Raw genomic sequence first — 22,168 nt, 5'->3', positions numbered from 1 at the left:
ATAGATTGATGAATTGGTGAGTAAAAATGAAAGAATGAGGGGGTATTTATAGTTGAGAATTGGGGAAAAGTGTAATTATATAAAGTTTGGGGTTAAAATAAAGTTTGGGGGCCAAATGGCTATTTTTTAAAGTTCCAAACGGTTGAAAATTAAAGGCTAACGGCTAGATTTTAAAATCTGACCGTTGGTCTTTTTTAAAAAAAATTTTTTTTTTTTTTTTAAAAAAGAGCCGTTGGAGCCCGTTAGGACCGTTAGGCCCGGTTGAACCGGCCCAAGACCGCCTGCCGGTCCCGGTCTCGTGGGCTTGACGCAAGAAACCGGCCCTCCCCGGGCTTTCTACACCACCAGGGACCGGCCCACCAGGACCGGCCCGCCGAGACCGTTTAGCCCGTTAAGACTGCGGGCCCGGTCCGGTCCCGATCCCAGCCCGGCCCACAATACAACATTAATTGTAAGTAAAAAACAGAGAATAGAAAGAGAGAGTCAACAAGCTGAGATAAAAGAAACTGCCTTTTCTGGTCTATTTAGTTCTCCGCAACTTAAACTGATAAACCATGCTGATAATCACTGATAACTTTACTTGATAATGCAGGGTGATTATTGTGTGAGCCATCTGCAAAGAGTTGCACTAACACCGGTTTGCATGAGAGAGAGATTGTACCAATATGCACATGAGGGCAATTTATAAAAATAAAAACCATTTCCTATGTTAAATGGTGGATGCTTTGTAACTTGCTGTGTGTCAACATTGTGCTTAGGATCAAATCTTGGTACATGTTTCTATAGCCAATTCTTTAACTTATTTGTGCTGCAATTTTTCAGCCAGTTCAAGGCATCAAAGGATCTATATCACTTGCTTAATCTAGATAGTTCACACTTCGCCTTTTCAAGATTCTCTTGTATTTTTTTAATTCTTGCTATCAGTATCATATAGACTATCCTTAAGCTCTTTCAGTTCCTTTTCAAGGTTTCTTTGCAAATCACTGATTATTCCCTTTTCATTTTAGATACTTGTTGCTCATCTAGCGCAGTGAGCTCAAAGACTTGGTCCTTAAGATCCGTAATCAGTCTTTCAAGGTCAGTTTTGTTTGTTTCAAGGTTTTTGAAAATCAAGTTTGACATATGAAAGATTACTTACTAACTGATCATCATTTCCAGCACTTAACCTATCCATTTCATTCATCATGGTTACTATAATGGCCAACAGTTGTTTCTTAGACATGACATGAATGTTTTCTTTCAGGTTAGAGATACTTACCTGATTTGGTTCATCTGGCCTCTGAATCACTCGTGGCCATTATCCCTATAACTTCATCTTCTGAGTTACTTTCTTCAATTGACATTAGTGCTAACTTTATATATTTATTTCCATAATCAGCTTCCAGGGTACTCCATATGTCGTTGGCAGAGATGTAGGAGGACACCTTGTATAGAACATTCCTTGAAAGGCTCCTCTAAAGGAGGTCCTTTGCTTTTGCATTTTTTCTGGATGATCTTGCGATCCATAACATCGTATTCTTCCTCTCTTTTAATGCTCTTGTCTCCATTGCTATTCACTTTCATAGATATGATTGGATTATGATTGACAATTATCCACAAGTCATAATCAGTTGCTTGAAGGAACACCTCTATATGCATCTTCCATTCATCAAAGTGATGTCCATCCAAATGAGGGGGTCTCCCAATGTGCATTCCTAGATGTACAGGAGATTCAGACTTATTGGACTTTTCAGAGTCAATTACAGCATATAGACTAATAGTCTCATCTTCTTTCTCTTCCTCTTTGTCACTTCCACTATCTTCATATATATACTGCCAGGAAGGGTTGTTTCAGGGACTCAGTGAATCCTGTACTAGGATTTTATTTTTGTGTAGATCATGCTCCTTTATCTTATCCTTTTTTTCTCGACTCTTTTTTTTCTTCCATTAAATTTCCCATATTGGACCGTCTTTGACTATATGATCTAGCTTGTTACACTTGTAGCATCCATCATATGAAGATTTGTCAGTCTGCTTAGGTTTGCTATTATTTTCTCTCTTTGATTCATTTATGGAATTATTCATGAATTTTTTAAACTTAGCAAATAGTACAATATCGAGACTCGTCTTTATCTGTAGCCTTGATAACTAGTGTCTTAACCCTTTTTGGTTCTTCCTTGCGTAGTTCCAAGTTTCTCATCTCATGAATTTTTAGATTCCCAATCAACTCGTCTATTGATATTTTGTCCAACTCCTTTGCTTTCTAAATGGCTGTGACTTTTGGTTCTCATGATGCAGGAAGAATCCTTAGGACTTTGCGAACCAATTCTTCAGAAGTGAACACATTTTCCAGTGACTTTAGTCCGTTCGTTATGATAGTGAACCTGGTCATCATCTCCTGAATAGGCTCAGACTCCTTCATAGAGAAGAGCTCATAGTTTCTCATTAGTAGCTCGATTCTTGATCTCTTCACCTGATTTGTCCTTTTATGAGTAGTTTGAAGTGCGTCCCAAATTTCCTTTGCAATGGAGCAGGCAGATCCTGTTGTATTCGTCAAGACCAAGTCCATAAATGAGAATCTTCTTGGACTTGGCATTCTTTTCCATCATTTTGAAGTCAGCTGCCCCAAATTCTGAGGGGTCCATGGGAACAATTTCATTTTGCCCATTTTTCTTGGTGGGAGTCAATGGCCCTCGATTTACTATAGTCCAGTTCATAGTCCTCGGCCGTTAGGAAATCCTCCATTCTTGCCTTCCACCAACTGTAATATTTTCCATTAAATAGAGGCGGTCTAGTAGTTGACTATCCTTCGTTAATTTTAGGTGGAGAACTCATTTCTTCCAAGATCTATTGAGGTGTTAACCACGTTTAAAAGAACATGCTCTGATACCAATTGCTAATTTGAGTGCCCTCCTAAATTACTAAAGAACTTGGTTCTTTACCTTACTCCTTACGCTTTAAATAAAATCAATAGAAAAGTAAAAGACAAGCAATTTTATGTGAAAAATCACCCGGCTCAAATGGCAAAAATCACGACCTACCATGTATGATTTTAACTTCAACTTCACAAGAACAAATGAGCCATATGTACCGATTACAACTCTTGTAACCTAATACACCTCCACACTTCAACTACTCATGCTTATTGTATAAAGATCACAAGTTACTCTAACTTGCAAACTTAGACAATAATCCAACTAACATTGTTTGAATGTAAACATGAATACAAATTCCCTAATACACAAGAACTAGACCGACTCAAGTAGAAAAGAAATCGACTCTCAGAACAATCTTGGCCAGCAACTTCACGTGCGTTTTGAACTGGAAATGTTGTGCCCTTTTTCCTCAGTAAGTATATGAAAAAGATCATCTTCAACAGTCCATAGCCAATGTATTTAACTCCTTACATCTCTGAGATCTTTGGCAGTCCTAAGCACAGTTGTACTCTAGTTCATAACAAATCCTGAGATCACGAGGACTCCACAAGCTTCGTGACTCAATCTACAAATATTCTTAGGCAACATCCCTTATCGCTTTAAGAGTCCTTTCCACCAATACCGGACTACAGTAACTTTTTGCAAAAAAAGTTACTGCCCTGTAAGGAACTTCAGCAGTCACGGTGAGAACCTGTTCTTACCACATGTTCATTGCACACACTTGTTAATCAGCAAAACACATAACTCTAACAAGTCCAAAAGATTTTTCACATTCAGTGGCGTATCTAACCATGAGTTTGCAAGCAGAACATAGTGTTTCGGAGTCAAATCATATGTGTGTGCGCTTGCAAAAAATAAGTGCATAGATAATGTTTATGTATATTTCAGAACTCTGCTCTTAATTCAGAACTCACCGTGCCTTAATTTTAAATACGCCACTATCCACAGTTAATACTCTTAGAAAAACAAAAAGATCAATTATTTGCATTGAATTTTAAAAATACTGACTTGCCTCCCCATGCATGCCAAACTTTCTCCTTTTATTATCGTTTAATGAATTATTTCTTCTACTCTCCAAGATTTCTTGAAGTTGTGTGTCGGATGGCCAATGCAACAAATCATATCAAAAGTCAAAGAATTTAGAATCAAAATTTAAGTTCAATGTTAGCTTACATTCTTAGAACAATTCTATTGTTAAGAAAAAAGGAATGTAGAAAATAGTACGGTGGGCCAAGTACAAATACCATAAAACCTGCCCGCACGTTGCCAAAAACAAATGTAACAGACCTTGTAGTTTGTTACGTGGTATAAAAATTCTACAATAGAACAGTTGACTTAATAGCCTAACATGTTCGTGGGGGCACGGAGGCTACATTTTCTTGTCCCTTAGACAAACTATAAAAGGCCTAAATTACAAGTCAATTAAGCCATAACAAAATTTTCTGGAGTGAAATATTTGGAAACAAGCAACAATGGCATCTTTCAACTGCAGATGGAGATTGAGTTTCTTCCTCATTGCGACAATGGCACTTTTTCACCAAGCAATAGCCGCTGGTTACTATACCACCCCTAAGTTTAAAGCCATGCCTTGGAAGCTTGCTTATGCCACGTTCTATGGAGACGAGACTGCTTCTGAGACAATGGGTGTGTTACACTATAGTCAATCAATTATCCCTCGATTCCAAACTAATTTAGACAGTTATTGAATTTTAACTTATTGTAGCAGGTAACTACCTTATTTTTCAAGTAACTAATTCGACTCGTTATTGCAGGTGGAGCTTGTGGATATGGGAATTTGTTCAATTCTGGTTATGGAACAGCAACTGCAGCATTGAGCACAGTGTTATTTAGCAATGGATATTCATGTGGGCAATGCTTCCAAATACAGTGTGTGAAGTCTAAATTTTGCTACAAAGGATTTACCACCATTACAGCCACAAATCTCTGCCCACCCAATTGGGCCCAAGACTCCAACCATGGTGGCTGGTGCAACCCTCCACGCCAGCACTTTGACATGGCTAAACCTGCTTTCATGAAAATTGCTCAATGGAAAGCTGGCATTGTCCCGGTTACGTACCGCAGGTATGTCTGATACAATGCGTAAAATTACAGGGATAGTATAAAAATTATTTATTCTTTTTCTAAATCAAAGATTTAAGAATCAATTTAAGGACGAGTAAGTTGCTCTAGTAATAGAGCACCTCCATCATGAAAAATTGAAAGTTCGAGTCACGTGATTTTAAGAAATTCTTAAATATTTGAACTTTTTTCCCTCTAAAGCTAATCTTGTATCATTTCTTGCATCTCTAATATGGTGTTACTTTTTGTAGGGTACCTTGCATTAAGAAAGGCGGGATTCGGTTCGCATTCCAAGGAAACGGTTACTGGTTATTGGTTTACGTGATGAACGTCGCTGGAGGGGGTGACGTGGCAAGCATATGGGTGAAGGGAAGCAAAACAGGGTGGATAAGCATGAGCCATAATTGGGGAGCATCATACCAAGCATTTGCAACACTTGCAGGACAATCTCTTTCTTTCAAGCTCACTTCCTACACAAATCATGAAACTATTATAGCTTCTAATGTTGCACCTTCTAATTGGCATGTAGGCATGACTTACCAAGCCAAAGTCAACTTCCATTAGTCATGTAATGAGTTAGATATTGGCTAATGCAGATTAGTCGGGCCAATGAGTTCTAAATAATTTCCTCTAAGCCCTCTAGTAATCCTGAGCCTCAACCAAAGGCCGCATTTCTTGGCTTTTCACTATCAAGGCGCCCCCGAGGGAGTGGTGCTATGGTTTTCTTCCTACAAAAGTCTTGCTATAGTTTTTACCGCAGACTTTTAGTTTTATTTTAAGATTTTGTACCTAGTCTTTCACGCATGATCGAAGGATTGTACAATTCTTGCAATGATGAAATAGAATAATAATATGATCATTTATTGTTACTATAATTTCTCTTTCGAGTTTGTGCATTCACTACTAAAAAAAAAAGCAAATTTGCGACCGTCAAATCAGTCGGAAATCGGTCGGTGTTTTTCCGACGGATTTTCGACTGAAAAGTGTCAGTTGAAAAACACGTGGTCGCAATATATTTGCGACAGAATCAGTCGAAAATTTGCGACGCTTTCAGTCGCAAACTGAAAAATAGGGGACATTTGAATTTAAGCCATTTGCGACCGAATCGGTCGCTGACCAAATTAAAAATAAACACAAATTAAAAGTTTCGATTGATTTCGTCGTAAAATTAAAAAATAAAACTAAATTTTAATGAATTATTCCGACTGAAACAGTTGTAAATATTGAGTATTAATTAATTAAAAATTTGAGAAATTCTCCATTAGCGACTTATTTAGTCGCAAATCTTAAATAAATTTTGTTAGAAATTCTCAATTTGCGACTGCATCAGTCGCAAATCTGGGTAATTTCTGGTGAATTTTACGACTGATTCAGTCGCAAATCTGGGCATTTTTTAGCAGACTTCTACTGTATTTTTAGTTATGCCACCTGCCAAATAAAACAACCAACCAAACACCTACAACCAACAAAAAACCTAATATAACAATCCAAATCCAATATTTACTACAAAACGAACAATAATATTTATAACAATTCAACCAGGTATCAAACAACATAAATTAAATATGTCTCTAACTTCAACTCTAAAGCATTCGAATAGCCTACTCAGAATCAGGGTGTGTTTGGTATGACGGAAAATATTTTCTCATTTTTAACTGTTTTGTTGCACAAAATAGTTTGAAAAATATTTTTTTAGATATTACATTTTTTTGAAATTGGAGGGAAATGATTTCCCTAGAAAAATTTAGGAAAATATTTTCCAAAAACTCCACCTACCCTCCAACTTCAATTTTCTATTGTTTTCGTTTTTTAAGTCACCCACCCACCCCAACCCCGTCAAAACCCCCTCCCCCCCGTGAATTTTTTTTTTAACTTTTTTTGTATTTTCAATTTTTTTGTTTTTTGAATTTTTGTTTTTCTGCACCACCCCCTCTCCCCCGTGCAAATAAAAAATTACTTTTTTTTTGTATTTTTGATTTTCTATTTTCTGTATTTTCGTTTTCTGCACCACCTAACTTCCTTCCAACCCCCCCCCCCCCCCCCGCGCGGGGCAAAAATAATTTTTTTTATATTTTCAGTTCTGGTTCTTTTATTTATCAGTTTACAGGTTCGAACTTTTACGACTTCCAAAGTTATGAGTTCGGAGTTTATGTGTTTGGAAGTTTGCGGGTTTAGAAATTATAGAGTTTAGGGGTTCGAAAGTTTAGCTGTTAGAAGTTTATGAAATTTGTGGGTTCGGAAGTTTGTTGGTTCGAAAGTTAATGGCTTCATGTTTATTGTATCTAAATTATTTATAAATACTCTTCAGAAGTTATTTTCCTTAATTTGCGTACCAAACACCGAAAAATAAGTAAACTTACTACTTGTTTTCCAAGAAAATACGGAAAATATTTTTCGTTATACCAAACACACCCATAGTCTTCTCCTCAGACTCAGACTCCATTGCATATCCTTTCTTGCTTTTTTTAACAATTTTTGGATCAAAGCCCGAGTTGCTTGAAATTCTTGCGACATTGGATCCAATTTTTGACGCATAGCGTCCATTGTTTTTTGGGAAACTGATGCCCCAATGAATAATGCTGCTGGTGGAAGACTGGAGGATGGCTGTACTCTAATCCCGTAGACTCAACTTTTATTTATTATTTTCACGTGAAATAAAGAAAAGAAAGTAAAAGAAGTAGGAAAACAAACACGCAACATTCAAACTAATACCAAAATAGATAATTACATAATATTTATACCTTTATTCATGCTACCAGCCGCTTGTGTCCAAATTGCAGTCATATCCTCCAGGGTCGGCTGAGTTCCTTCAGCCTGAGTTTGTCGCCATGCATCTAGATCAATATGATATAATACACGTTATATAAACAAAATAAACCAAGAGACAAAATAATATAGTGTTGGTGTTGGGATCATACAAATGTCTCTAATGCGCGCGATTCAACCCATCCTTCTCTTGTGTCGTCCTCCTTCTTCTTCTTCTTCTTCTTCTTGTGGGCCTCTGCAAAGACCTTAGCAAAAGTCACATTTCCACCACGTTCCTTTTCCTGAAAATTAAGAAGTAATTAGATATATATATATATATATATATATGTTCAATTTGCATACTTGTAAAACTAAAAACATTTTATAATAAAATTACCATTCCCAAACGATGGGCTACAAAATTAATAGAACCTCCAGTATGCAACACTTCACCCTTTGTAGAAGTTTTGTTTAACTTTGCTTGTTCACTCTTCTTCTTCCATTCAGGGGTGTTCCACTTCGCCAAAAGCTGACTCCATATATCTTTACATATCCAATCAGGCCTGGTGCCACCTCTCCTAGCAACATGACGTGAATTTGTTATTTGCTTCTGTGCTCTCTTCTCGAAGTTCTTATTTACCAGATTTTCATGTGTAGGCTGCCATACGCTCCTTACCTGCAAAATTGAATAAATAATATTAGACCAATGAGGATAAGTATTAATAAAAATTAATTTATTCTTACCTTAAATTTTTGCCACAATTCTGAATGTTCGTTTTTCAGCACCACCCCTTCCCCCTGCAAAACAAAATTACTTTTTTTGTTTGTATTTTCGACTTTCTGTATTCTCTTTTTTCGTTTTTCTGCACCACTCACCTCCCCCCCCTCCCCTACAAAAATGGTGATATTGTTCCTCCATTGATCAAGAATTCAATTTTTGGGAAGTATCATGATCGTCCAATAAGAAGGATTTCAATTTTTTCAAATGAACAATTTGAAGATCTATTGATTCTAACAACTGATTGCAGAGTTGATCATTCGGACCATTCAATTCATAGATGTAGATCTCGGTCCTATGAATGGGGATATTTCTGAAACTCACACAGAAAAATGAAAGTGAGTTGGACAAAAAGAAAAGCAACTTGGACAAAAAAAGAAGTGACTTGGACAAAAAAAACGAAGTGGCTTAGACAAATCTTTTTTGCCGATAACCTCAGACCAATCAATCGAATATTGATTAATACGTAATCGATCGAACACTACTTGACGCGCACGGGGTAAAAAGTAAATTTTTTTATATTTTCAGTTCTGGTTTTTTTTATTTTCCAGTTTACAGGTTCGAAATTTTACGAGTTCCCAAGTTATGAGTTCGGAAGTTTATGTGTTTGGAAGTTTGTAGGTTTAGAAATTATAGAGTTTACTGGGTCGAAAGTTTAGCGGTTAAGAAGTTTATGAAATTTGTGGGTTCGAAAGTTTGTTGGTTCGAAAGTTTATGGCTTCATGTTTATTGTATATAAATTATTTATGAATACTCTTCAGAAGTTATTTTTCTTAATTTGCGTACCAAGCACCGAAAAATGAGTAAAATTACTACTTGTTTTCCAAGAAAATATTGGGAAACATTTTCAGTTATTCGAAACTCACACTTAAGACTCAGACTCAGACTCCATTTGCAGGTCCTTTCTTGCTTTTTTTTATAACAATTTTGGATCAAAGCCCGAGTTGCTTGAAAATCTTGCGACATTGGATCCACTTTTTGACGCATAGCTTCCACGTCTTTTTTGGAAACTGATGCCCCAATGAATAATGCTGCTGGTGGAAGACTAGAGGATGGCTGTACTCCAATCCCGTAGACTCAACCTTTTTTTATTATTTTCACGAGAAATAAAAAAAGTAAAAGAAGTAGGAAAACAAACACACAACTTTCAAACTAATACCAAAACAGATAATTACATAATATTTATACATTTATTCACGCCACCAGCCGCCTGTGTCCCAATTGCAGTCATATCCTCCTAGGCCGGCTGAGTTCCTTCAGGCTGAGTTTGTCGCCATGCATCAAGATCAATATGATACTTGTCCTGAAATAAAAATAATACACGTTATATAAATAAAATAAACCAAGAGGGAAAAATAATATAGTGTTGGTGTTGGGATCATACAAATGTCTCTGATGCACGCGATTCGACCCATCCTTCTCTTGTGTCGTCCTTCTTCTTCTTCTTGTGGGCCTCCGCAAAGACCTCAGCATAAGTCACATTTCCCCCACGTTCCTTTTTCTGAAAATTGTCACGACCCGAATTTTCCACCGTTGGGACCGTGATGACGCCTAAAATCACACTCGCTAGGCAAGTCAACGTTAGAGTTCTATTTACCTTTTTTCTTTACATCTTATAATTAAAAACTAACAAAGTTAAATCAAACGGAAATAATTGTGGAAGCACATAATTTACTAGTTATCCATATACTATTAACAATTACCGAAAATTGTTACCACCCAGAAACTGGTGTCACAACCCGCGAACATTCTATAAATATCTACAAGTAATGGTCTGAAAGAAATGTACATCTATCTCGAAAGAAAATAAAACAGAAATGTAGAACATAGGAGGGGACGCTAGGGCCTGCGGCCGCCTGCAGGACTACCTTAGGTCCTAGGTGAATGCTTGCAACCGACCTCTCGATCAGCCACAACCAACTCCAAAATCTGCACAGAAAGTGCAGAGTGCAGTATTAGTACAACCGACCCCATGTACTAGTAAGTGTCGAGCGTAACCTCGACGAGGTAGTGACGAGGCTACGGCGGGGTGTTTATAATATAACCTACATACAGTTTATAATAAAGCAACAAGGAAGTGCGGAACGAAAAGGAACAGTAACTTGCAGTAAATAAATACGGAACCTAATTATCCTGCCAATACTCAGCTATAACTAATCCTTAAGAGAGTTTCAATACCACAAGAATAAATCACAGCAGAAGATGAATACATAAACAGCAAAATGATGCGGTGCGCATCCCGATCCCTCCATATAATCAATAACAATATGAACATTCACCCTTATTACTCCTTGTTGTGGCGTGCAACCCGATCCCACCAGTCCACCCTTATTACTCCTCAATATATCACCCTTATTCCTCCTGTTGCAGCGTGCAACCCGATCCCACCTGCCCACCCTTATTACTCCTTGTTGCGGCGCACAACCCGATCCCACCAGATAATCACATTTCACCATTATTCCTCCTGTTGTGGCGTGCAACCCGATCCCACCATATCAGTACCAACCACACATAAGAGCAAGTATTTCGCAGTTTAGCTCAAACCTTCCACAATATTTATGCCTCAAACCAAACCAAACGAAAATCTATACAATTATGAAATTTCATCGATTATTACAACACACAGAAACCAGCCAACATGTATCATGAAACACCAATAAACCAACTTAACCAATAATGTAATACAATGAAACTACGGAACAATTAATACCTTCAATAAAGAAAACAATATCTATCAAGAAACAATTAGACATGGAAGCATCAATAAGCATGTAGCAGTTAAGACAGGAAAATAATATATTAGGAACGGGGAAGGGAACAGGCTAAACACATAATTTGGCGGCACATAGGTAATCGTCACCATACCTATACGCCACACACATGGAATTTCACATAGCAATTAAGTCGGGGATCCCTAATCCCTCGAGTCAAAGTTAGACCAAACACTTACCTCAATCCAACGACCAATTCAAAGCTCAAATATCGCTTTTCCTCTAGATTCCACCTCCAACCACTCGTATCTAGTCATAATTAACTTAATAACATCAATTATCGCTAAAGAAATTGATTCCAATGTATAATTGTAAGTTTCCCAACATTTTCCCCAAAAGGTCAAAAATCGCTCCCGGGCCTGCTTGGTCAAAACCCGAAATTCGGACCAAAACCCGATTATCCATTCACCCCCGAGCCCAGATATACAATTGGCTTTGGAATCCGACCTCAATTTGAGGTCTAAATCCCCAAATCTTGAAATTCCTAAGTTCTACCCAAAACACCCAATTCCACCATGAAAAACCCTAATTCTATGATGAAATCTTATAAAAAGATGCAAAAGATTGAAAGAAATGAGTTAAGAATCATTTACCTGTGATTTGGGGAAGAACTAGCCCTTGAAAAATCGCCTCTTGAAGTTTAGGTTTTGAAAAATGGGAGAATGAATGAAAAATCCCGTCCAAGTCCGAAGTTATCAGCTGCAGATCTCGTTTGCGACCTGAGCTTCGCAAATGCGAAGCTCGCAAACGCGAAGGAGCCATCGCAAATGCCAAGCCCTTCACAGTCCTTCTGCCTTCGCAAATGCGAGTACAAGATCACATTTGCGATCATACCCCTCCCAGTCTCCCTACGCAATTGTGATGAATGGCTCGCAAATGCAGACCCTGCAGGGCTCACAATTGCGATGCCTGATCTCGCAATTGCGAGATCAGGGGCCTGCAAATAGCTGAAGCACACCAGCAATATTCTCTAAGTTCTAAGTCACTCCATAGCCTATCCGAAACTCACCCAAGCTCTCGGGACTCCAAACCAATCATGCACAAGTCTTAAAACATCATATAAACTTGCTCGCGCGATCAAATCGCCAAAATAACACCTAGAACTACAAAGTAGCACCAAATTGCATGAAATTTTCAAGAAAGTTTCAAAACTCTATTTTCTCAACCAAGAGTCCGAATCACGTCAAATAAACTTCGTTTTTCACCAAATTTCACATACATGACTTAAATATCACAACGAACCTGTACCGGGCTCCGGAACCAAAGTACGGACCCGATACCAACGAGATCAACTATTAATCAATTTCTCAAAACCATTATAATTTCAGTTTAACAATTTTTATCAAAAATTTATTTCTCGGGCTAAGGACCTCGGAATTTGATTCCTGGAATACGCCCAGATCCCATATTTTACAACGGACCCTCCACGACCCATCCTTCTCTTGTGTCGTCCTTCTTCTTCTTCTTCTTCTTCTTGTGGGCCTCCGTAAAGACCTCAGCATAAGTCATTTCCTAAAAATTAAAAAGTAATTATATATATATATATGTTCAATTTGCATACTTGTAAAACTAAGAATATTTTATAATAAAATTATCATTCTCAAACGATGAGCTACAAAACTAATAGAACCTCCTTATGCAACATTCCACCCTTAGTAGAAGCTCTGTTTAACTTTGCATGTTCACTCTTCTTCTTCCACTCAGAGGTGTTCCACTTCGCCAAGAGCTGACTCTAGATATCTTTACGTAACCAATCAAGCCTGGTGCCACCTCTCCTAGCAACATGATGTGAATCTGTTATCTGCTTCTGTGCTCTCTTCTCGAAGTTCTAATTTATCATATTTTCATGTGTAGGCTGCCATACGCTCCTAACCTGCAAAATTGAATAAATAATATTAGACGAGGATAAGTATTAATAAAAATTAATTTATTGTCACCTTAAATTTTGGCCACAATTCTGAATTTTCGTTTTTCAGCACCACCCCCTCCCCCTGCAAAACAAAATTACTTTTTTTTTTTTGTATTTTTGACATTCTGTTTTCTGTTTTTTCGTTTTTCTGCACCACCCATCTCTCCCCCCTCCCTGTGCGCTGGGCAAAAAGTAATTTTTTATATATTTTCAGTTCTGACTTTTTTATTTTTCAGTTTACAGGTTCGAAATTTTACGAGTTCCAAAGTTATGAGTTCGGAGATTTATCTGTTTGGAAGTTTGCGGGTTTAGAAATTATAGATTTTACGGGTTCGAAAGTTTAGCGGTTAAGTAGTTTATGAAATTTGTGGGTTCGAAAGTTTGTTGGTTCGAAAGTTTATGGCTTCATGTTTATTGTATCTAAATTATTTATGAATACTCTTCAAAAGTTATTTCCTTAATTTGCGTACCAAACACCGAAAAATGAGCAAAATTACTACTTGTTTTCCAAGATTCTCCGTTATACGAAACACACCCTCAGTCTCTTCCTCAGACTCAGACTCAGACTCCATTGCAGGTCCTTTCTTTGTTTTTTTTAAATAATTTTTGGATCAAAGCCCGAGTTTCTTGAAATTCTTGCGACATTGGATCCACTTTTTGACGCATATCTTCCATGTCTTTTTGGGAAACTGATGCCCCGGTGAATAATGTTGCTGGTGGAAGACTGGAGGATGACTGTACTCCAATCTTGTAGACTCGATTTATTATTTTCACGAGAAATAAAGAAAAAAAAGTAAAAGAAGTGGGAAAACAAACACGCAACTTTCAAACAAATACCAAAATAGATAATTACATAATATTTATACCTTTATTCACGCCACCAGCCGCCTGTGTCCAAATTGCAGATATATCCTCCGGGGGCCGGCTGAGTTTGTCGCCATGCATCAAGATCAATATGATACTTGTCCTGAAATAAAAATAATACACGTTATATAAATAAAATAAACCAAGAGGGAAAAATATTATAGTGTTGGTGTTGTGATCATACAAATGTCTCTGATGCATGCGATTCGACCCATCCTTCTCTTGTGTCGTCCTTCTTCTTCTTCTTCTTCTTCTTCTTCTTCTTCTTGTGGGCCTCCTCAAAGACCTCAACATAAGTCACATTTCCCCCACGTTCCTTTTCCTGAAAATTATGAAGTAATTAGAGATATATATATGCGTGTGTGTGTATATATATATATATATATATATATATCAATTTGCATACTTGTAATACTAAAAATATTTTATAATAAAATTACTATTCTCAAACGATGGGCTGCAAAACTAATAGAACCTCCAATATGCAACACTCCACCCTTAGTAGAAGCTCTGTTTAATTTTGCATGTTCACTCTTCTTCTTCCACTCAAGGGTATTCCACTTCGCCAAGAGCTGACTCCAGATATCTTTACGTATCCAATCAGGCCTGGTGCCACATCTCCTAGCACCATGATGTGAATCTGTTATCTGTTTTTGTCCTCTCTTCTCGAAGTTCTCATTTACCAGATTTTCATGTGTAGGTTGCGATACGCTCCTAACCTGCAAAATTAAATAAATAATATTAGACGAATGAGGATAAGTATTAATAAAAATTAATTTATTCTTACCTTAAAATTTTGCCACATATTCATTCTGATCTCGTACGATATGTGTCTCCAGGAATTTCATGTCTTATGAAAAAATGGCTTCATAGATTTCATCACCACAGTGGCGGATGCACATAGCCACTTGTGGGTGCTTAAGCACCCATTAACTTTGACCATATTTAGTAATTTACATTGGCTATTGTACAAATATTTAGATAAATATTGAGTGAGCACCCATAAATAAATTCATTTTTCCTCTTCTTTTGGAGTCTTTATCAGCGAGCACCCATAAATTTAAAATCCTGGATCCGCCACTGCATCACCATATGCGTGGCCTGAAAGGATGGCAAAAACCTGTATTTAATTTAACATATAAATTGTCATTAAATTCATTATATGTAAAATTTTATTGAAAGATTTTAAAAGGGAATTGAAGGAAAACTCACCCGTCGCCATGGGAAATAACAATCAGCCGATGAAGATGATCGTACTGTAGAATCCCTCTAGTACACTGTCTCACGCTACTAGTAACTGTAGAAGTACTGGTAGATGGGAAGCAGCTGCGTGAGAGCCTCCAATATCCAAGTTCGGCATGCTTGGAGTGGATGCTGATGGAGATGATAATTGAGTGGGCGATGTATGAGGCACAAAAGATGAACCACCATGCTGGCTACTATGATGGCTCGGGGATGCAATCGGTGGTGAGCCACCAAACTGACTAGCCGGATCACGGGTGGAAGAAGCTGGGAAATAAGGCGTGGGTATAAAATTAGTGGTGTTCGAAGTTGAGCCACCATGAGAAGGCATAAGGTAATACTGAAGCCAGCTAGATGGGGGAGGGACTTTGAAAAAGTCAGATGATTGTGAAGCTGGCATGGAAGGACGAGGAGGCATAGGAGGAGGGCTCATATTTGGTGTAGGTGGATGAAGCTGACTTGATCTGGGTAAAGTGTGTGTTTACTTCTTAGATTTTTGTATTTCTTTACCATGAGAATCCATTTGTGTAATGAATATAAAATATTTACATGTAAAAAAATTTAACATAACAAATTTAAACATAAAGAATACATAATAAATATAACAATATAAATATACAAAAAAAAAAAGATGTCATTAATCATATAAAGTAATTTTATTACATATTACAATGAAGCACACCATAACATATAAATACTGAACAAGTCGTAAAACACACGATGGAGAATACTGATTTTATGGCCGAACACTGACTCTAGCACGATGGAGAATAGCATGAAGGCTAACTATTGCAATAATAGATGAATACTATAGTCTATACTCTTTTTGTCCATTGAAGATAAGTAGACAGAAAGGAATATGTAGTACCCACGGATGATGGAACACAAAATACTATTTTTTTTGTCTTTCCCCTAATCCTAAGAGTGGGGTTCTGTCCACTCAAGAAGTCAATATCAAGAGAAAATTATTGTTTACCGAGAAGGGAAGTCTTGGAGCAACAGCCAAACAGCTGTTGATATTTGCATCGGGATAGACTGCCTACATTACACCCTCCTGGGGTGTGGCCCTTCCCGGATCCTGCGTGAACGCGTAATGCTTTGTGCACTAGGCAGCCCTTTTTACTGTTTACCAAAGGTTCGAATCCCTCTCTTTTCGCACTTTTACCTAATTCACTAATGTGAATATTCGAAATGTATCAAATAGCAATGGAAAATTAATTTCAACAGTTAGACTTTTCTTTGATATATATTCTCTATTCCTAATTGATGTATTTTCGAAAAATACTGGAAAGAGTGGTAAAACAATCCAACTGATGTATTTTGACATCTCACAGCTTTGGTAGGATCGCTTAGCCCCATTCATCTTCCGCACAAGAGCGCTCGATCAGTGAGCTATTACACAATCTTTCGAGGGTGGTTGCTTCTAGGCAAACCTCCTACTAAATACTTGAGATGTATGACAATTGATGACAACCAAAATTAAGCTTAATCATGTAATCAACAAAGTGAAAATTAGTAAGATAGGGTTAATCTTTGCCAATATTAATATCCAAAAGATGCGTCTAACTGATTTTGTATGGCAGGATAGAATGGATGTGATCTAAGTAACAATAAATGATGATAAGATACGGGCGCCTGGTATCTTTTCGACTCGTTCTTAGTGTTCTTTCATCTGGTATCTGAGCGTTTTGTTCTCATTCTCCATTTCTTCCATTCTTCTCAAAACCGCAGCGAGGGCGCCATCACTTGCACTGTTAGTAACAGTGTGAGTTATACCTGGCGTTAGAGGGTCTGGTTGATTGCGTTATTCATCTTCTTACTATACTGTTGGGCTCTCGTGGTTTCGATAGTCGTGCATGGAGCTTGTTTGTTAAGCACGCTTACTAAGGCATCGGTCAACCATGCTTCGAGGAGCCACTTCATGGCACGTGGCATCCCTTTTCCTGTGTGAATGTGGAAGCCCATTTTCCTTTTGGTTTCGTTGTGCTACAATGAGGGGGAGGCGACTTCTTGCGCCTGGAGGTTGCAGTTGGTGTCACATCGTCGCCCAGTGTTTCGTAGCTCTCGTTGATAGTGTTCATGAGGTTACTGGGGACGTCATCTGTCGCCCTTGTTCCGTTTTCTTGATTACCTACCATGAAAATTTCTATACGAGCAAAAAGGAGAAAAGCTTTGTGGCTCGTTAGGTTAGTAAATCACGTGGGTTGTAGATCTAATGGAAACTAAAAGATTAGCTAAGAATATCTCCACATACGGCGCCAAACTGTTTGACCCAAAATTTAGATCTAGAGTTAAACAACTATATTTTCTAGTAAGATTGGGTTAATCTTAGCCAATATTAATATCCAAAAGATGCATCAACCGATTTTGTATGGCAAGATAATATGGGTGTGATATAAGAAGCAATAAATGATGATAACACTGTAGTATTCAATGATCCAAAAATGAAGGAGGTAGCATGTAATAGTAATAAATCGCAAAGAATGACATTTAAGTAAATAAAGGCATGTGAGTCACTTGAAAAGGGTGAGCTTCCTTAGTATTCTTTCTAACAATGATGAACGATTGATGAGCCTTTGAATATTCTGATTCTCCTTGGATCGTGGGAGAAAAGTTAAATAAGAATCTAAAGAAAAGGTATATTTTGTATGAATATATAAAGCAAGAATCTCAGTGAATGTCAATATGTTTCTCTTACAAGTGAGTGTTCAATGTCCCCCTATCACTATGTCTCTTTCTATTTATAAGGGAACATGTGCCAAAAAACTCTAATAATATAGATACAGAGAATATCCACTGGAATATTCTCTTCAAAGTCTTGTCAAAAAACGAGCAGTTATTACTCTATTTAAGACCAGGGCTCGTCCTCGACCTTGATCTATGTTGACTCCTCGACCCCGTCCTTCATCTCTTATGAGATCACTTCGACCTTGAACATGCCTTTTGTCGAAGTCGTTATGTCATACGTGGCAGTCCTTGAAGGCTCGATCTATTGGTGCTGATATGGTCTAAAATTAAACTAAGATAACTTTTAGCCCATACAGGGGATGAAAATTTTGAATTTCCCTCTTAGATAAAGGGACATTGTCCCATATTAGAGGAGGAAAAGAGTTTTGATGAGTATATGTACAATTGCACTTCATCTAGCTCTTAAAGAGTTGAGAAGAAGGCAAACTTCGTATCGTCGTCGTCGCTCGACTTCGGATAAATTATCTAACTGATTGATTGATTTTTTGGACTAAATTTATTTGTTACTATTAAGATTAGCGTAATACAAATCAGCTATTTCTGTAACTCCATTTTTTATTTTCTTGTTAGAATTTGAATTTGGTAGTTTGTGTAAATGGCCGTTTTATAAGTTCCTTAAGGAAACATTGTGAATTCAATGGGCTCTGCTTCTTCTATATTTCTGATTTTACTTTGTTATGTGTTTTTAATATATTTTTTAATACATGTTGATATATCTTCTACTTGCCACGTATCCATGCATACCAAACTTTCTCCTCTTATTATTCTTTATTTAATTAATTATTCCCTCTACACTTCAAGATTTCTTGAAGTTGTTTGTCGGATGGCCAATGCAACTAATCATATCAAAATTCAGAGGATTTAGAATCAAATTTAAGTTCAATGTCAGCCTACAATTTTAGACCATTTCTATATTAAGAAAAAAGGAACCTAGAAAACAGTACGAAGGGCCAAGTACAAATACCACAAAACCTGCCCGCACGTTGCTAAAAAGCAAATGTAACAGACCTTGTAGTTTGGTTACGTGCCATAAAGACAAATAAATTCAATAACAAAACAGTTGACTTAATTAAGAGCCTAACATGTTCGTGGGGGCACGAAGGCTCTATTTCTAATTAGCCCTTAGACACAAACTATATATAGAAGGTCTAAATTACAAGTCAATTAAGACATAACAAAATTGTATGAAGTGTAACATTCTATTCCTTAGGAAAGAGCTAAAAAGAAACAAGCAACAATGGCATATTTCAACTGCAGATGGAGATTGAGTTTCTTCCTCATTGCGACAATGGCACTTTTTCACCAAGCAATAGCCGCTGGTTACTATACCACCCCTAAGTTTAAAGCCATGCCTTGGAAGCTTGCTTATGCCACGTTCTACGGAGACGAGACTGCTTCTGAGACAATGGGTGTGTTACACTATAGTCAATCAATTATCCCTCGATTCCAAACTAATTTAGACAGTTATTGAATTTTAACTTATTGTAGCAGGTAACCTACCTTATTTTTCAAGTAACTAATTCGACTCGTTATTGCAGGTGGAGCTTGTGGATATGGGAATTTGTTCAATTCTGGTTATGGAACAGCAACTGCAGCATTGAGCACAGTGTTATTTAGCAATGGATATTCATGTGGGCAATGCTTCCAAATACAGTGTGTGAAGTCTAAATTTTGCTACAAAGGATTTACCACCATTACAGCCACAAATCTCTGCCCACCCAATTGGGCCCAAGACTCCAACCATGGTGGCTGGTGCAACCCTCCACGCCAGCACTTTGACATGGCTAAACCTGCTTTCATGAAAATTGCTCAATGGAAAGCTGGCATTGTCCCGGTTACGTACCGCAGGTATGTCTGATACAATGCGTAAAATTACAGGGATAGTATAAAAATTATTTATTCTTTTTCTAAATCAAAGATATAAGAATCAATTTAAGGACGAGTAAGTTGCTCTAGTAATAGAGCACCTCCATCATGAAAAGTTGAAAGTTCGAGTCACGTGATTTTAAGAAATTCTTAAATATTTGAACTTTTGTCCCTCTAAAGCTAATCTTGTATCATTTCTTGCATCTCTAATATGGTGTTACTTTTTGTAGGGTACCTTGCATTAAGAAAGGCGGGATTCGATTCGCATTCCAAGGAAACGGTTACTGGTTATTGGTTTATGTGATGAACGTCGCTGGAGGGGGTGACGTGGCAAGCATATGGGTGAAGGGAAGCAAAACAGGGTGGATAAGCATGAGCCATAATTGGGGAGCATCATACCAAGCATTTGCAACACTTGCAGGACAATCTCTTTCTTTCAAGCTCACTTCCTACACAAATCATGAAACTATTATAGCTTCTAATGTTGCACCTTCTAATTGGCATGTAGGTATGACTTACCAAGCCAAAGTCAACTTTCATTAATCATGCAATGAGTTAACTATTGGCTAATGCGAATTAGTCGGGCTAGTAAATTTTGGATACAGAATGGCTAAAAAATTTCCTTCCAAGCCTTCTGCCCGTCTTCGCTATCCCTTTTCTTCCCCTTTTACTATCTAGGCGCCCTTAAAGGAGTGGTGCTACGGTCTTCTTCCTACAAAAGTCTTGCTGTAGATATATTTTAATGCAGTCTTTTAAGTTTTATTTTTGCTATCTTGTACATAGTCTTTCACTGCTGAAAGGAATGTACATTTCTTGTAATGCTGAAATAGAACAATAATATGATCATTGTTCCTATACTTTTTTTTTCGAGTTTTGCATGGCTAACTTTTTCGTATGCTTAGATGCCGTACGTAGCAGTCCAATTAGTGAAAAATAAAGACATTCATTTATCTCATAGCTAACGAAAGCAAATTATAGCTATAATATGGACGAATATTCTATCTTTTTATCTCCTCTAATCATAACCATGGGGTTCTATCTTCTCAAGAAGTCACTAGGAACTTATCAAGGAAAATTATTAAATACTTTAGATTGAGATGCATGAGAATTGAGAAACAAAATCAAGCTTAATTATCTAATTCCCCCCGCGCTCAGAAAGATTATCTTCTTATACATTAAATGTATCAATAATAAAAGTCAAATATCATTTAAAATACTTGAGGATCTAATCATGTATTTGTAGTACATAAGAATTTACATACAAAATCACTGTCTCGTAACTCGATTTATTATACCTTAAGCTTGAACTAGTAGTCGAGAAATAAACATTAGAGCTGTCAAAATGGGCTTGGCCCGAGACAAGCTCAACCCAGCCTGCTACTTGGGTAGGATTAGGTTGAGATTTTTTTAGCCCATCTAAAACTGAGGCTTATAAGCTCGGCCCAAGTTAGCCCGCTAGCCCTTAAGGCTTGACCGAGGCCGGGTCTGGGCCGGCCCGTGGGCCAAAAATTAATTAAATTCAAATTTAAATATTTAATATTTAAAAAAAAATATAAACTACAAACTTAAAAGATTATTAACTATATTCCTTAACCTTAAATTGCTCATTGACCCGTCCATATCAACTAGAATTTAGATTTTTAATATGCATGTAGTATGACAAGATTAGTTTTGCTCTTGCTTAATTAACAACGAAATAGGAAAATTTTAAGTGGCAAAAAAAAATTTGCAGAAAATATTACTTTAATGACCAATGATTAATTTGGTTACTTTAATATATTATTAATAATTAAACTGTTCTTCACTTTAGAAAAAGATCAAGTTTTAATACCCATAGAAAATTGATAACACTAGCCAATTTCATGAATTTTAAAAATTCTATGGACTATAATGATAAAATCAGCAAATGATATTAAATTTAAATTAAAAAATCTCACATATAAACTTATTGAAACAATCCTTGAACATGAGGAAAGTGAAAGAAAAGTATTAAAAAAAATATTCATGTAACATTAAAAAAAGAAGAGTCAGAGATATAGAATTTGCATTTCAATTACGAGATTCCTTGTCAAATATCAAGATTCTTGTACGCTCTAAACAAACAGAAGTTGTTCATATGATTAAGAAACTATGTATGAAGAAATATTTAAAGATTTAGGGAAAAATAATTCTAAAAATAAATTGAAGGGCCAGCCCATCCTAGTCCCCGGCCTTCTTAGGATTGGGTTGGGCTTGTCATTTTAAGGCCCAT

General features: G+C 37.0%; 1 protein-coding gene across 1 annotated transcript; it reads left to right on the top strand.

Moving 5' to 3' along the window:
- The first annotated feature begins 4,344 nt into the window (after positions 1 to 4,344).
- LOC109240162 (expansin-A7-like) lies at positions 4,345 to 20,774 on the top strand. Its single transcript, XM_019406798.1, has 4 exons — positions 4,345 to 4,407; positions 19,309 to 19,460; positions 19,590 to 19,899; positions 20,148 to 20,774. The coding sequence occupies exons 1-4, from the start codon at positions 4,388 to 4,390 to the stop codon at positions 20,458 to 20,460; spliced, it is 795 nt and encodes a 264-aa protein (XP_019262343.1). The 5' UTR covers positions 4,345 to 4,387; the 3' UTR covers positions 20,461 to 20,774.
- The last annotated feature ends 1,394 nt before the right edge of the window (positions 20,775 to 22,168 follow it).

The sequence above is a fragment of the Nicotiana attenuata genome, unplaced genomic scaffold, assembly GCF_001879085.1.
Source record: "Nicotiana attenuata strain UT unplaced genomic scaffold, NIATTr2, whole genome shotgun sequence".
Lineage (NCBI taxonomy): Eukaryota > Viridiplantae > Streptophyta > Magnoliopsida > Solanales > Solanaceae > Nicotiana > Nicotiana attenuata.
Note: the sequence above shows the minus strand (reverse complement) of the source record. Positions and strands in the feature narration are given on the sequence as shown.